A 13,398-nucleotide genomic window follows, 5' to 3' on the forward strand; every position below is an offset into this window, starting at 1 on the left:
TACCAGCTGGCATGAAATCATAAAGACAATTTTCAGCTCCTCTCACGGAATTGCATTTGTAATAATCATAACAATATTTCTACAGAGTAAAAATGACAAAGATAATTTGAAATGGAAAACACTGACAAGATGCAAAATAAATAGGCTATACCTGGCAACAAATTTTGGGACGGGACAGAATTTGCATGAGGGCAATTTATAAGCTTGGCATTACCACAGGGCGTCAAAGCTGGAAGGGCTTTGATGGTTCTCTGCTAACCCCCTCAGGTAAATCCGAGGGAAATGATTCCGTATTAGCCTCTCGGAGCAGCGACTTTCTGTCTCACCATCGAAGCGGAGGTGAAACGTGCTCCTTTCATTTTTCATTATCTGTGACACAAATAATGGCTGCGCGAACGCTGAATGCCATGTCCAGTCCTAATGCGTCCGTCTGTAAATGTCCCTGCCGGTCGTCACGAGTGGTCGTGCCCTTTGTTAGCCATCCAAGATGGTGGAAAATTATAGCCCTCCGTGAGAAGCATTTGCAACTTTGAGCACCTACTAAGCGTGAGATCCCGATGACAGGCCTCCCTCTGACTCAGCTTATTATCTAACAGGGGAGATAAACGTAATAGCTAATATTTATTGAGCGGGTTTTATATGCTAGGTAAGTATATATAATAGCTAAGATTTAACTACAGTTGTCGTTGGATAGATGTCCTGTGTATTTTTTTCCCTACTGAATCCTTTTAACATCCCTGGGAAGCGGCTACTATTATAGCCTCATTTTATTGATAAGAAATTTATAGGATCAGAAAGGTGAAATAACTTGCCATAAGTCACATAGCTAATAAGTAGCCAAGCCTGGAGTCTAAGCCCAAATGGAAGTAACTCCTTAACCATTGCCCTACATTAGCACAGAAAAATAATAGTAAAGAAACCACACTAAAATAAACGTTCTCTTTACAGTCTTCCTCAGAACCCTCCCCCTCTGAGTTCACGTGGCCGGGGATTGTCGTTTATCAGGGGTGCTTATTTGTCACTCCATTTGATTTGTTTTGTCCCCTTTGACTGGGATAAACAGGATGAGACTTCACGCTGGAGGGGGCCTCAGAACTGGGGTTTAAGACACACAGAGGTAGAATTTTGCTAGCAGATATTTTCAGTGGGAGATGTTTCAGGTCAATTTCTTAAGCTTCTTATTTTAAAAAATTACGCTTACTTTGAAAAATGTAACAGTAATTGGGGTCACCTATCAAGCAGACATTACGATACACCGCTAGGGAGACCCTACATCCTGTGAATGACCATCTAATAGAAGGGAATTGCATGGCCAAGGGCTTGAGAGGGGAGAGGGTGATATTTCTAGTAAGAAAAAAGAATCGCTACATTTTTACATTCCCTGGCATTTTAGAAATCTTTTTTTTTTTTTAAAGAAAGCGAGACAGACAGACAGATAGATGGGAAGGGAGAGAGATGAAGAGATGAGAAGCACTTGTAGTTGCAGCACTTTAGTTGTTCATTGATTACTGCTCATACATGCCTTGACCGGGAGGCTCCAGCTGAACCAGTGACCCCTTGCTCAAGCCAGCGACCTTGGGCTTCAAGCCAGTTAACCTTTTGGCTCAAGCCAGTGATCTCAGGGTTTCAAACCTGGGACCTCCGCATCCTAGGTTGATGCTCTATCCACTGTGCCCCACTGGTCAGGCCATCTAGGAATCTTTACCTGAGACAGACTGGAAATATTGCAGGGTCCAGGCGATGAACACAGACAGCAGGAAGGTTCCCAGGAAGTAGGTCTGCAAATACCAGAGCACAGGTCAAGTGACTGACAGAGGCAGAGAGCACGAGGGCAGGGCTGGCGGAGGACGGTCCCTACCAGAGCAGAGTGCAGGACGGCACCCCAGATGAGCCGGCAGTGCAGGTAGAGCCAGGCCAGGGAACAGGGGCTGAGGGACTCCTCGCTGCTGTGGCTCCAGCACCTGCAGACACAAAGCACCTTGACGTGTCAGCCAACTTTGGTGGCATTACCCACGACCGGCATTTTCAGATCCTCAAACCCACCTCCTTCTGCTTGGGGACACGCAGGCACACTTGAGCTGAGAGACAAAGGAAGAAAGGCAGTTCTCAGGAACTGAGATCTGCCCTGAAATTCTAGAATACTGCCAGAAATTAAAAAAAAAAAAGTCACTTGTATTCTTAAAAAAAAAAAGCCAACAGGTCAAGGTGGTCCCTGAAGCATGAGGGCTGCCAGAGCTATGTGTCTGTTTCAAGTTCAGACATCAGAACGCCTCCCTATCTTGAAGAGAAACATGGTCTAATCGGACACATTATTTTTCCCACTCTCGTGGAAAACCTTGCTCAGATCAAGCTCATCATTCTGTCTCTTCAGCCTCAGAAAGCGGAAGTCACTGTGGGTCCAGCTAAGAGTGTCCTCTAATCAAAATGAATCTTAAGCCCTTTTTATAGCAAGTGGTGTTACAAAATAAGAGTCAGGCTAACTTTAACCAGAAGCCAACAGCATCCACTTGGGTTCCTCCAGGTTCCACAGAATTAAAGAGGCTCTCAACTTACCTTTCGTACAGTTCCTGGATGATGGAGATGTTATTCGAATGGATAGCTGGGTCAATTTCCAAGAAATCCAAAATGTGATGTGGGATTATAGCACCTTCCTCAATTAGCAGGGCCAGGTTAAAAAATCCCTGAAAACAAGCCACAGACCAACCTCATCAACCTCTTATAATAAAACCCAGACACATACCCTTCATCAGAATGTAAACTTTTACAACCTTCAGATTTTTTTTTTTCCATCTCGAGTGCCAGATGGTTTTGTCATCTTCGTTGATGAATTGTTTCCCTAAATATATGCGTCTGAGAAATTTATTTGCAGGAGAACCAGGAGGTTTTCAGAGGGTGCTGGGTCCCATCTGCTCAGAAGCCACTCAACCAGGAGATCTGTCCTTTCCTGCTCACTCTCTCAAAAACAGAACTCACTAGACAATGTGCCCTTGTGTCACCAGCAGAATACCGAGCCGTAGGCCATGTCCATCACTGACGGCTATGCCCTGGGTCACCATCGGCATGTCAGAAATCGAACAAAATGTTTTTGTGGCTGGGGGTGCTCCTGATCACTGACATTCTAACCTAAGGAGTCTCTCTTATGCACAGAGTAACAGACGGGTGCTTGTCACAGCCTTGCCAGGTCGGTGTGGGAAAACTCTCACGATTCTTCTTGGCATAGACCTCCACTCGGGTCCATTTCCATACATCTTCTTACATACTTTGTTTTTGACCCTCAGAGGGTAAGATCTGCCTCATCGAGCTGTGCAGGTCTAATAAAATAACAGAGTGAAGAGCCTGACAGTAACAGTAGTGGTGCTTCATCAAGGATAGAAGCTATTGTCCCACCTGGAGGAGATATACTGTCCATCATGAGCTGAGCAGGCAGCCAGACCAAGAAACAAACAAAAAACAACCTTACTTAGCATTAGGGCTTTACAAATTTCACCAGCTTCTTGCCTTTCAAAGAATTCATGGTCATGTTTTAATGACATATTCTCCTTTTGGCCTTTCTTTTCCGTTGCTACTGACAACAATCTGAATGACAATCATCATCTATCCAGGTGTGTACACCAAGACTCACAGGCATCCTACACAGTAATCATGATAAAATAACAGCAGCTAGTATTTTCTGAGTGCTTGTTCTGTGCGAGGCATTGTTCTGTTTTATATCTATATCCACTTACTCTTCATAGCAACAAACTGAGGTAGGTACTATTATCCTTCTCATGATAAAGATGAGAAAACCGAGGCACAGAGAGATTAAGGAATTTGCCCAAGGTCACACAGTTGGAAAGGGGCAGAGCCAGGATTCAAACAGAAGCACACAGGGTCCAGAATCTTCGATCTTCACCTCTACCGTGCTGCCAAACAACCTCTCAATAGATGGCAATGTTAAGTATCTTTAAGATGCACACACACATGCAGAAAATAGAATATTTCTCCACGCTTTGAAAGGAAGGTACTCTTAAAACTTAACATATTAGAAGAAAAGAAAAAAAAAATTACCATATAAAAATTTAAATTTTCTGAAGAATAGAAAAATCAATGGGAATATAGTCTGGAGAAATACACAATGTAATAGCTGAAGGTTCATTATTATCTACCAGGCAAATGTATAAAAAAAAACAACCTAATTGTGATTTAAATTTAAAAATGTATCAAAACTCCAATAGATCAACAAGCAAAGAAGGAGCATAGAGAATTCATATAAAAATATAAAGAGTAAATTATCATAGACAAATATATGTAATAGTGTCCCTCCCCACTAATAATCAAATAAATATAACTAAAACAATAAAAAAGTATCAACTTAAAATTATTCAATTAGCCAGATGAAGTCATGAAAACATTCAGTGCAAACAAGATTTCAGTTACCCTCCTGCAAATAACCACTTCTTGGTGATATAGTAATTGAAAAACTGGTTCAGAAAGCAAACAGGCAATAAACAATCATTAGGTAGCTGTAAAACCATTTAGATTGTTTGACTTGTAATACTATCCCTCAGATTATAAAGAACTTATTTAAATAAAGATAAAAGATGAAAATATGGAAATGTTTATTGTATCACTAGCTATAATTATAACACAGTAAGAAAGGACTTCCTCATCTTCCTTCTTTCATAGGCTATAATCCCACAAAAGCAAGAATATTATGGTTTTTTTCTTTTTTAAATCTTATGTTCCCACCACTAGGCAGTTTCTTAGACATGGAGGACTGAATCAGTATGTGTCAACTCAATGACCAAATTAGCAAACAAATAATAAATGTCTACCAATAACATAAGGCTTAATAAATTAGTCTATTAGCTCAACAGAATATGGGGCAGCAGTTAAGAGTAATAATTACAGAGCCTGCAATAAAATGCACATATTTCTACCGTATGTGAAGAGTGGCAGGTGCATTGTGGGTAACATCACAGAGATACATTTGCCTGTGGCAGGGATTGAAGGGAACATGGAGACATGACATCCCTCTGCCATGAGATGGTATTCTTTGATGTTTTTCTTTTAAAATTATCTTTTAATGTTTTTTTTATACCATTATCTTTCTAGAAGATGAAAATCAGATTAAAAAAACACATGGTCCAGACCACATTTCCAGTATCAACAGGTATCATCTAAGGAAATTTGACTCTAGAGCAAATCCTTTTAGCACCAATTCGTATTTCATCTCAGAAGAAACGATAATCACGAACAGATCATGGCCACTGTGTGTAGTCAGTGCTGGGCTCTGTGCTTTACACCAAACATCTTGTAAACTATGAGGTCGATGATATTATTATTCCCAATTCACAAAGGAGAAAACGAAGACTTGGTGATTTAGGGACTGGCCATGTCCAAATTGCTATGAAGTGATAGAGATGAAGGACTTGCACCCGGGTAAAGAACCACCTTGAGGAAGGACCGCCTTAAACAAGTAAAAGACTAAGATAGGGATGAGTTTCCAACATTTGCTCTGTGATCAAATCCCAAAGCACAACACCAGAAGCCTGTTGCCGAAGAGGGTAACAACTATTACAGCTTCCGTTGTAAAAATGACCATGAGATCCTCACAAGAGAAACCCGATTAGCAAATGTAGAAGGAATGAGAGAAAGAGACTCATCATTAGCATGCCACAGTAATAACTGTTGCAAGATCAAAAGATACCAAAATTAATAAGCAGCAATTTGAGAAGAAATAAGGTTATTTACATAGTTGTAAACTCTCTCTCTTCAAGAAATGTATAAATTAGAAAAATGTTATCTTTCCAGGGGAGAAACCCAGGAGAAGCCACCTTACCCGAGTGATTGAGGTTAACCTGACCGGCAGTAAGATACCATGTATGCCTCATAGGCTACAATGAGAAGGACACATTTCTTCTTGTCCCAAATGCGTCATCTCAATTTCTTCATGAGAGAACAGAAGCCAGACCCAAATCGAGGGACATTCTACAAAATACTTGACTAGTGATATTCTTAAAGAGGTCATGAAAAACAAGGAAAGACTAAGGAACTGTTACAGATTGAAGAAGACTGAAGAAATACGGCAACTAAATGCCACGTGGCGTGCTGGCACGGAAAAAGGACATTAGTGGAAAAACAAGTGAAATCCAAACAAAGTCGGAAGTGTACTTTATGGGACCGAATCAACATGGACTCCTTAGTTTGACAACAGTATTGTGGTTACGCAAGATATTCACATTTGGGGAAACTGGATGGAGGGAACACAGCAATCCCTTGTTCTCTTGCTGTTATTTTTCTATATATCTAAAAATATTCCAAAATAAGTAAAAAAAAAAAAAGTCAGAGAGTCAAGTTCTATTGCTGAAGTATCGGCCCAACGACACAAGCAAACTTCTCATTTTGAGCACACTTCCACTCTCTTGAGTTTTTACCTGGTTGGGTTCGCTTAGATGGAATCTGGTAGAAAGACTCCCGGGTATTGGAGCCGGAAGATCTGGGTTTCGTTCTGACTGCTTCGCCTGTTACCTGATTGTTTGGCCCTGAGCACGGTATCACCTTGTCCGAGTCTCGGCATCCTCTACCATCAGATGGGTGTAATGACCCCCACCCCCGCAGATGGCTGTGAGAATGGTGTGGGAAATACAGCCGGCCCTCAGTAAAGGTTCCTCTGCCATCAGGGTTAGTGTCCTCACAGGGTCTTCGCGAGGGACCTGAGGAAGTGGGTGAGAAATGACTTTGGAACCTGGGAAGCCTATCAGTTGCTGCTGTTTACCTGGGAGTCTCCATCCAGCGCTGCCTGGGCGTACATCTGCACGGACAACTCAAGGTCTTGGGACTGGTTTTGGTGGCCGTAGTAGTAAAGGTCTCCCATTTTCAAATACGCTGCAGGATGAAAAGCACAGATGCATCCATTTGTCAAGTGGTTTTATTTCAGTCTGACATTTTAAATGATTGGCCCATTCCCGCGACTGAGAGTTTCTCCTACCAGAATCTTAATATAGAGCGTCTTTAGGGTTTTTTTTTCTTTTTTAACGTGTGTTAGAAAAATTTAAAAAAAAAGAGAGAGAAAAAAAAAAGCTTTTCTGCTGAGTACCCACATTCCAGGCAGTTTCTTGCTTTTCTTGGTGGCGCCCCCAAACAGATCTATCTCAAGAGTTGCAGCCCAGCCAGCCAAGGATCGGGGGGACACTTGATTTCATGTCTTACATTTTGCTGCCTGGGTTTGATGACTACAGGGTATTTCTCTACGTAAGCCACGTATTTTACTTTTCCTCTGAGGAACTAGTTTTGTTTAATGTATACATCACTTAGTGTCCATTCAGAAAAATAGAATCCATGACAAGTAGTTCAAAAAAGAGGGGTGTCAACCCTGTGCAGGGGTCACCAGGGTGCTGGAAAAGCTGGAAAGGCCAATGACAACCCCAACATCAGCAGTGCAAGAAGTTATGGCCATCCCTGGGCTAAGGGTCAGTTGGGACCATAGAGTGTCAACTGTCAGGCAGGAGCTAGGACCCTGGAAACGCAGCCACTGCCAGGGACACAGCCCGATGCAGAGAGAGAAGGGGAGAAATACTCGGGCTCCTCCGATGCAGAGAGAGAAGGGGAGAAATACTCGGGCTCCTCCACTCCTCCCGTCCTGCAATCTGAGCCTCCCACTGGCTGAAACTAATCCAAAACCCCAGAGCCACAGTCTGGGAACTGTCGTTCCTGTGGGTAGCCCCCTACCACACAGAGCAGAGCAGAGGAAGACAGGGGACCCCTTCTGAGGGCAAAAAAGCAAACCACTGGCTCAGAGAATCTCTCCATAAGAGCTCTCTCCCTTGGACTTGCACTGACCGGAGAAATGGTGGGTCCAAGCCTACAGGGGACAATGGGTGAGGAGACATTCACTGCACGAGGCAGAGAAGAGCTGCTGTCCTGATCTTAACAGCAGAGACTTTTCACACTTTCCCTAATTGTTTGGAAATATCACGCTGCACAGCAAGCTGTTAGATGCTTCCTGTTACTGAAGATTAAAAGCCTCCAGGGCTTCCATTTAGTACCCCGTTTTCCTATACATACCAAATGAAGGAGCATCGATTTGAAAAACAGAGAAATTATAGTATCTCCAAACACAATTAACACCCAAGTATCTCTTGGCCAGGTCCTAAGGGGGCGAAGGGGGAGAAAAAGTTAATTCATGAATATTTCGGCCGAGTGACTAATTTCGCCTCCCTGAAACCCCCATTCGTCATTCTTAACCTTAGAGCTGCTATTCCGAGAAGAATACATTTACTTACCGGCCTCTCCTCGCAGATGTGTGCTAAATTTGTCTGTGACACTTCGATTCCAGTTTCTGCTGCTAAAACATAATACAGCAAAGCTTCGTGCCTAAAAATAGACAATTAATAATAAATTTCAATATAGTGGCTATAACTAATATTCAGAGAGCTTGGTAGTCAAACATGAGGGCACAAAATAAGCAGCTTTTTTAAAACCACAAAACCATGAGTTTGTTGTGTGTGTGTGTGTGTGTGTTTTTAAAAATAAATACTATTGTTAAAAATACTGCAAGTGCTGATTTATTTTCTCTCTGAGAGGCTGAACTGACAGATAAGGTTGGGAGCTAGTTAATACAACAGCTACCTCTACTGGCTGAATGGTATGTCAGCTGGGCTGTCAAACCCTTCCATCTCGCTTAGAATAGACGGTGGTGTTAAAAAAAACAACCACAAACTCCTGTGCTTTTGATAGGTTTTGGTGAAGGGCTTTATGGGGCTTAGCATTCCGAACAAGTTTAATTAAAGCTGAGCTTTTGTGGTGCATTAGAAGTTTGGCAGAGGAGGGGCAGTTTACAAGGGGTTTGATCGCAATGGCCAGAAACACGCACGAATAAATAAAAGCTCAACACCCCAACTACCTGAATCATCGCAAAAACAACGAGACCGTTTCTCCTGGTGGAAAGGTTGCCACACGATTCACAATACCAGCTCCAGCAAGGGCTCGGGGAGATAGAAATATCTGTGACCACCGCTGGTGAGAGGGCCGATTCATGCAATGGTTCAGGGTGGGAATTCTTAGGAACACTCACACCGCTTGCTCAACAGATCTCCCTGAGAGGGTTTATTCTAAAGGAACAATCCGACACGGGCAAAGACTCTTGTGGCAACGGAGTTTATGGTAGAGGGGTTTGTTGTTGTTTTTTGTTATATATGAATAAAAAATAAAGAAAAATCTGGTAAGAACTTAAGTATATGAGAATCGGTGACTATTTAAATTAAGCCACGGTGCGGCCACTTTCAGACGAGGCAATGAAAAAAGGACAGAGAAGAGTATTTGATAAGGTAAAAAAAGATGTCTATGCAAAATCATCTATTCAGTGAAAAAATAGGCAGGGTAGAAAATAGTGCAATTCCACTTTTGCATAACAGAAAAAACCAAATACACACATGTACACACACACACACACACACAGATATGTGCAGAGAAAAAATAAAACATAGAAATGATCGGCCAAAATGCTAACAGTACTTATCTCCAGGTGGTGAGAATGTAAGTAATTTTTCTTTTCCCCTTTTGACTCATCTGATTTCCTCCATTTTCTCTGTCACCCAGCTTATGAGTAAGAGTTGATTTTAACCATAAAAAGTTGTCTGGAAAGCTGCTTTTTCACTTTAAGTAGCCGACATTAAGAACTCTCCCGTAATTTTCACCCCACCTGGGACGGGATTTAAGGAAAGGGTGGGGGGCGCTGGGTTAGGGGACAAGGGAGGCAGATTCCGCAGTCACCTTCCCTACACTGCTGAGGCAGCGTCTGCGACCACCCCTGGGGACACAGAGAGGAGACTGGGGAGTCCCATTGGAACAGCAGAACTTCAGTCAGACACCCTGCAGGTCACGGGCCACGTGGCTGCTGACACCCAAGGCAGCCGACCAATTGGCCATGACTCATTCTAAAGAGACACAAGGCTTGCTCAGCGGTGTCCCCTGCATAGGCAAGTCAGCTCACAAACCCGTAACTGTAGTGGAAATGCCACCACAGAAAGACACACAGGCATTTTTTTTTTACAAGGACTGCAAAAGTCGTGTCTGGTGACAAGAATCCTCAGCTCACACTGAGGGGGTGTGAGAAGCCTAGCAGGACACCCCCTCAATGGGCACAAGGTCCCATTCCAAAGGTCTTAGAATCTCAAGTGTCTACTGAGACACTCATGTTTGCACCAGTGCCTCAGTTTCCCTTAGGGACGGACGAGTGAACGAGATGATGTACACTTGCCCCCCGAGGGTCAAATATCAGGCTGGCTCCCACTGCTACTGTGGCTGCATGCAATGTGACTCATCTTGTTAAAATATAACAAAATGAGTTCTTCTCAGACAGCAGTCAGGTAGACTATTAGAATTTGTGGTGGGGGGCGGGGCACGAGGTTGACACGCCGGTAAAACAGAGTCACTGTTGTGCCCTTTACAAAGACAGTATCTCGTCTCTGAAGTTACTTTGCTGGTGGTAGAGGGACGGGAGAAACAAGTTTTACAGAAAGACTTTCACTGTCCAATTCCTGTATGAGCCGGGAGGAAATTGCATAGAATCCTCATGCATTTCCTTTGCAGAAGCACTGTAATCCATCAAAAAGGGATGTCTAAAAACATCGATGAAAATAGAAGTGCTGAACAGAAATCCACCTCTGTCCTCCATCTTGCAGAAGCAATCAGCGCTGGCCGGTGCACTCTGATCCCCCCCGCCATCTATTTTCATATATCGAAGAGCGAACGGCGAGCGAGGGTTACGACACCGAAGACCGGACTTGCTCAGCTGATTAAGACTTCTGAGACATACCACCTCTGCAGAAACCCTCTCCACACAGTTAGTCTCCCTCCCTGCGTTTGGCTCTTAACTTACGCTTCAACAGAAACTGCCTGGAAGTTATGAATTACAGGGATTTCTATATGCACACTCATGGAACAGTCATTTCCTCAGCATTTGCTGTGTGCTGGAAGCCCAAAAAACAAGCCACAAAACTGTACTGTCCTTCCAGAAATTCCTTCGTGGTTTAAGGAAGCCAACCAGAGCTTCAAGTTTTATTTCCAATGCACTCAAGCGAAACAGCCCCCCAGACGGCCATTCCGAAGGGGAGGTGGGGTGGACGCGGCAAGGAGGAAATTTAGAGTAAAGAATGAGGTTAGGGACACATTAACTAACCTCCCACTGCAAAGTCGGCATATATACTTGTAGAACTTTTCCTAATGACGCTTTGTAGCCGATCCTTGGCTTGCTGGGCTGTGAATTGAGAATCCGACTATCTCTGAGCAGGTTCTCAAACAACTGTTTTATTTTCTCTGTCTCCTTTCTCACGATGCCTGAAGCCGCTCCAGCGGGAAGGATGAAGAAGAATCCTGGGGTCTCAGTGGAATTCAGGGCCCCTGCTCTTTTGCCAAAAGGTGAATCTCTTTTGATGGGAACTTAGCATGCTTACTTACTTCTCTCTCTTTTTTCTTTTCAATTCATTGATTTTTTTTTTTTTAAGAGAGAGAGAGAAAGGAGGAGGAGAAATGGAGACACATTGACTTGTTGTTTCCTTTATTTCTGCATTCATTGGTTGATTCTTATATGTGCCCTGACTGGGGATGGAGCCTGGAACCTTGTCATATAGGGACAACACTCTCACCAGCTGAGCTTCCGGGCCAAGGCGCATGCCTGCTTGTCTTGCTTCAAGCCCACCATAACTGGGCAAACCTCCTGGCTTAAGTGTTTGGGGTGTATTTAAGACATAGGACAATGAAATACATCGCTCATGATAAAACACACACTGGGGGAAGGTGGAGAGAAATGAAAGATGACAGCTGGCTTTTCCTCAGCTGGTTTCTCCGGGTGTCCGAGGACAGCCTCAGGCACGACGATGCTATTGTCCATATTATGCCTATCCAGCTAAAAGCCCTTTCCTCAAACACGCTCCTCTTTCAAACCATCCCATATAAATCTTGGAGCAACACAGAAAAGCACAGGCTCATCAAACTGACACGTGTAATTTGAAAATAACGTCCAGAATAAATTCACTCACAGAGAGTGTACAAGGGGGGTGGACTTGGGACATTGATGGATGATTTAGTTCTGTTCTGGCAAAATAGATGGCGCCCCCAAAAAAGCCATGTTGTGGGGAGGCCATGCTCCTATATTTGCTATTTAACCCCTGGGGGCAGGTTTGGGAGCTCAGAAAGATGAAAGCGGTGTCTCAAATATATTTTGACCAAAAAAAATTTCCCCTTGTAATGGGGACTAGATGTTTCTCCTGTTTGCATGAAAAGGCCTCGAATTCAGGTTGAGTCTTACCTTTAACAATATTTTAGCACCAGAATCAAGACTGGCAAAGATTAGAGAAACAATGCATAGATGATTTGCAGGATCATAAATCATCTCGGAAAACAATTGGCATTATCTCGTAAAGGCCAATATGTGACTCTACTCCTAAGTTTACATTTTAGAAACACTCTCTAAATGGGTCGGAATATCCATAAAAAAATGTTCATGGAAGGAAATCTTATCTTTTGCGACAACATGGATGGACCTGTAATCTATTCTGTTAAGTGAAATAAGCCAGGCAGAGAAAGAAAAAATATCATATGACCTCACTCATTTGAGGAATCCAATGAACAATACGAACTGAGGAATGGAATAGAGGCAGAGGCAGGATCAAAGAGACGAGAGGGAAAGGGGATGAGAGGATGGGATCAGAGAAGGGAAAGAGGTTAGTGAAATTATCTATACATAACACAGTGTTCTAGAGAGCAGGACAGTAAATCCTGGAGGGAAGAGGGAAGGCGTTGAGGGGAGGGGGGCAGGGGAGATGTTGAGGAGAACATGGTGGGGGGATGTATTCAGTGGGTCACTTGAATCTGTATAAACACAATAAATTAAAATAAATAATAATAAAAAAAGTTCATGGCCACATTGTTCTTAAAAAAAAAAAAAAAGGAACCAACCTAAATAAATACGTGTTAAGATGCGCATGTTAAGTACATTGTGGTATATATGATAGCAACAGAAACGAATGATCTACAGAAACATGCATCAAAATATACGAATCTCAGAAACATAATGCCAAGTGTCATGCAGCAGTTGAAGATTCACGTATAATATTCTAATAATAGAAAGCTCAGAAACAAGCCAGACTAAATAAATCTATTGCTTAGGAATACAACCATGTATAACAAAAACTATTAGGAGCAAAATTTAGGGTGATGGTTATTTCTGGGTCCTGGGATGGGGGTGGGTTTAATCTGGGAGGGACATGAAATGGAGGGGCTTCCACAGTTCATTCTCTTAAGTAGGGTGGTAGGTTTACAGGTGTTCGTTTTCTTGTTATGCGTTGGCACTTACACATATATCACGTATTATTTTGTGTGTATCAACTATGATAGGACGAAAGAAGAGAAAAAGAA

General features: G+C 42.9%; 1 protein-coding gene across 1 annotated transcript in view; it reads right to left on the reverse strand.

Annotated features, from left to right (window-relative positions):
* SEL1L3 (SEL1L family member 3) overlaps positions 1 to 13,398 on the reverse strand; it is a 118,823-nt gene that overhangs the window by 10,641 nt on the left and 94,784 nt on the right. Inside the window, exons 18-23 of the mRNA XM_066384851.1 lie at positions 8,265 to 8,355; positions 8,047 to 8,131; positions 6,758 to 6,867; positions 2,554 to 2,681; positions 1,859 to 1,961; positions 1,706 to 1,778 (exon numbers count right to left, since the gene is read on the reverse strand). Coding sequence (XP_066240948.1) covers positions 1,706 to 1,778; positions 1,859 to 1,961; positions 2,554 to 2,681; positions 6,758 to 6,867; positions 8,047 to 8,131; positions 8,265 to 8,355 — 590 coding nt within the window. The remainder of the gene's footprint in view (positions 1 to 1,705; positions 1,779 to 1,858; positions 1,962 to 2,553; positions 2,682 to 6,757; positions 6,868 to 8,046; positions 8,132 to 8,264; positions 8,356 to 13,398) is intronic.

The sequence above is a fragment of the Saccopteryx leptura genome, chromosome 5 (genome assembly GCF_036850995.1).
Source record: "Saccopteryx leptura isolate mSacLep1 chromosome 5, mSacLep1_pri_phased_curated, whole genome shotgun sequence".
NCBI lineage: Eukaryota > Metazoa > Chordata > Mammalia > Chiroptera > Emballonuridae > Saccopteryx > Saccopteryx leptura.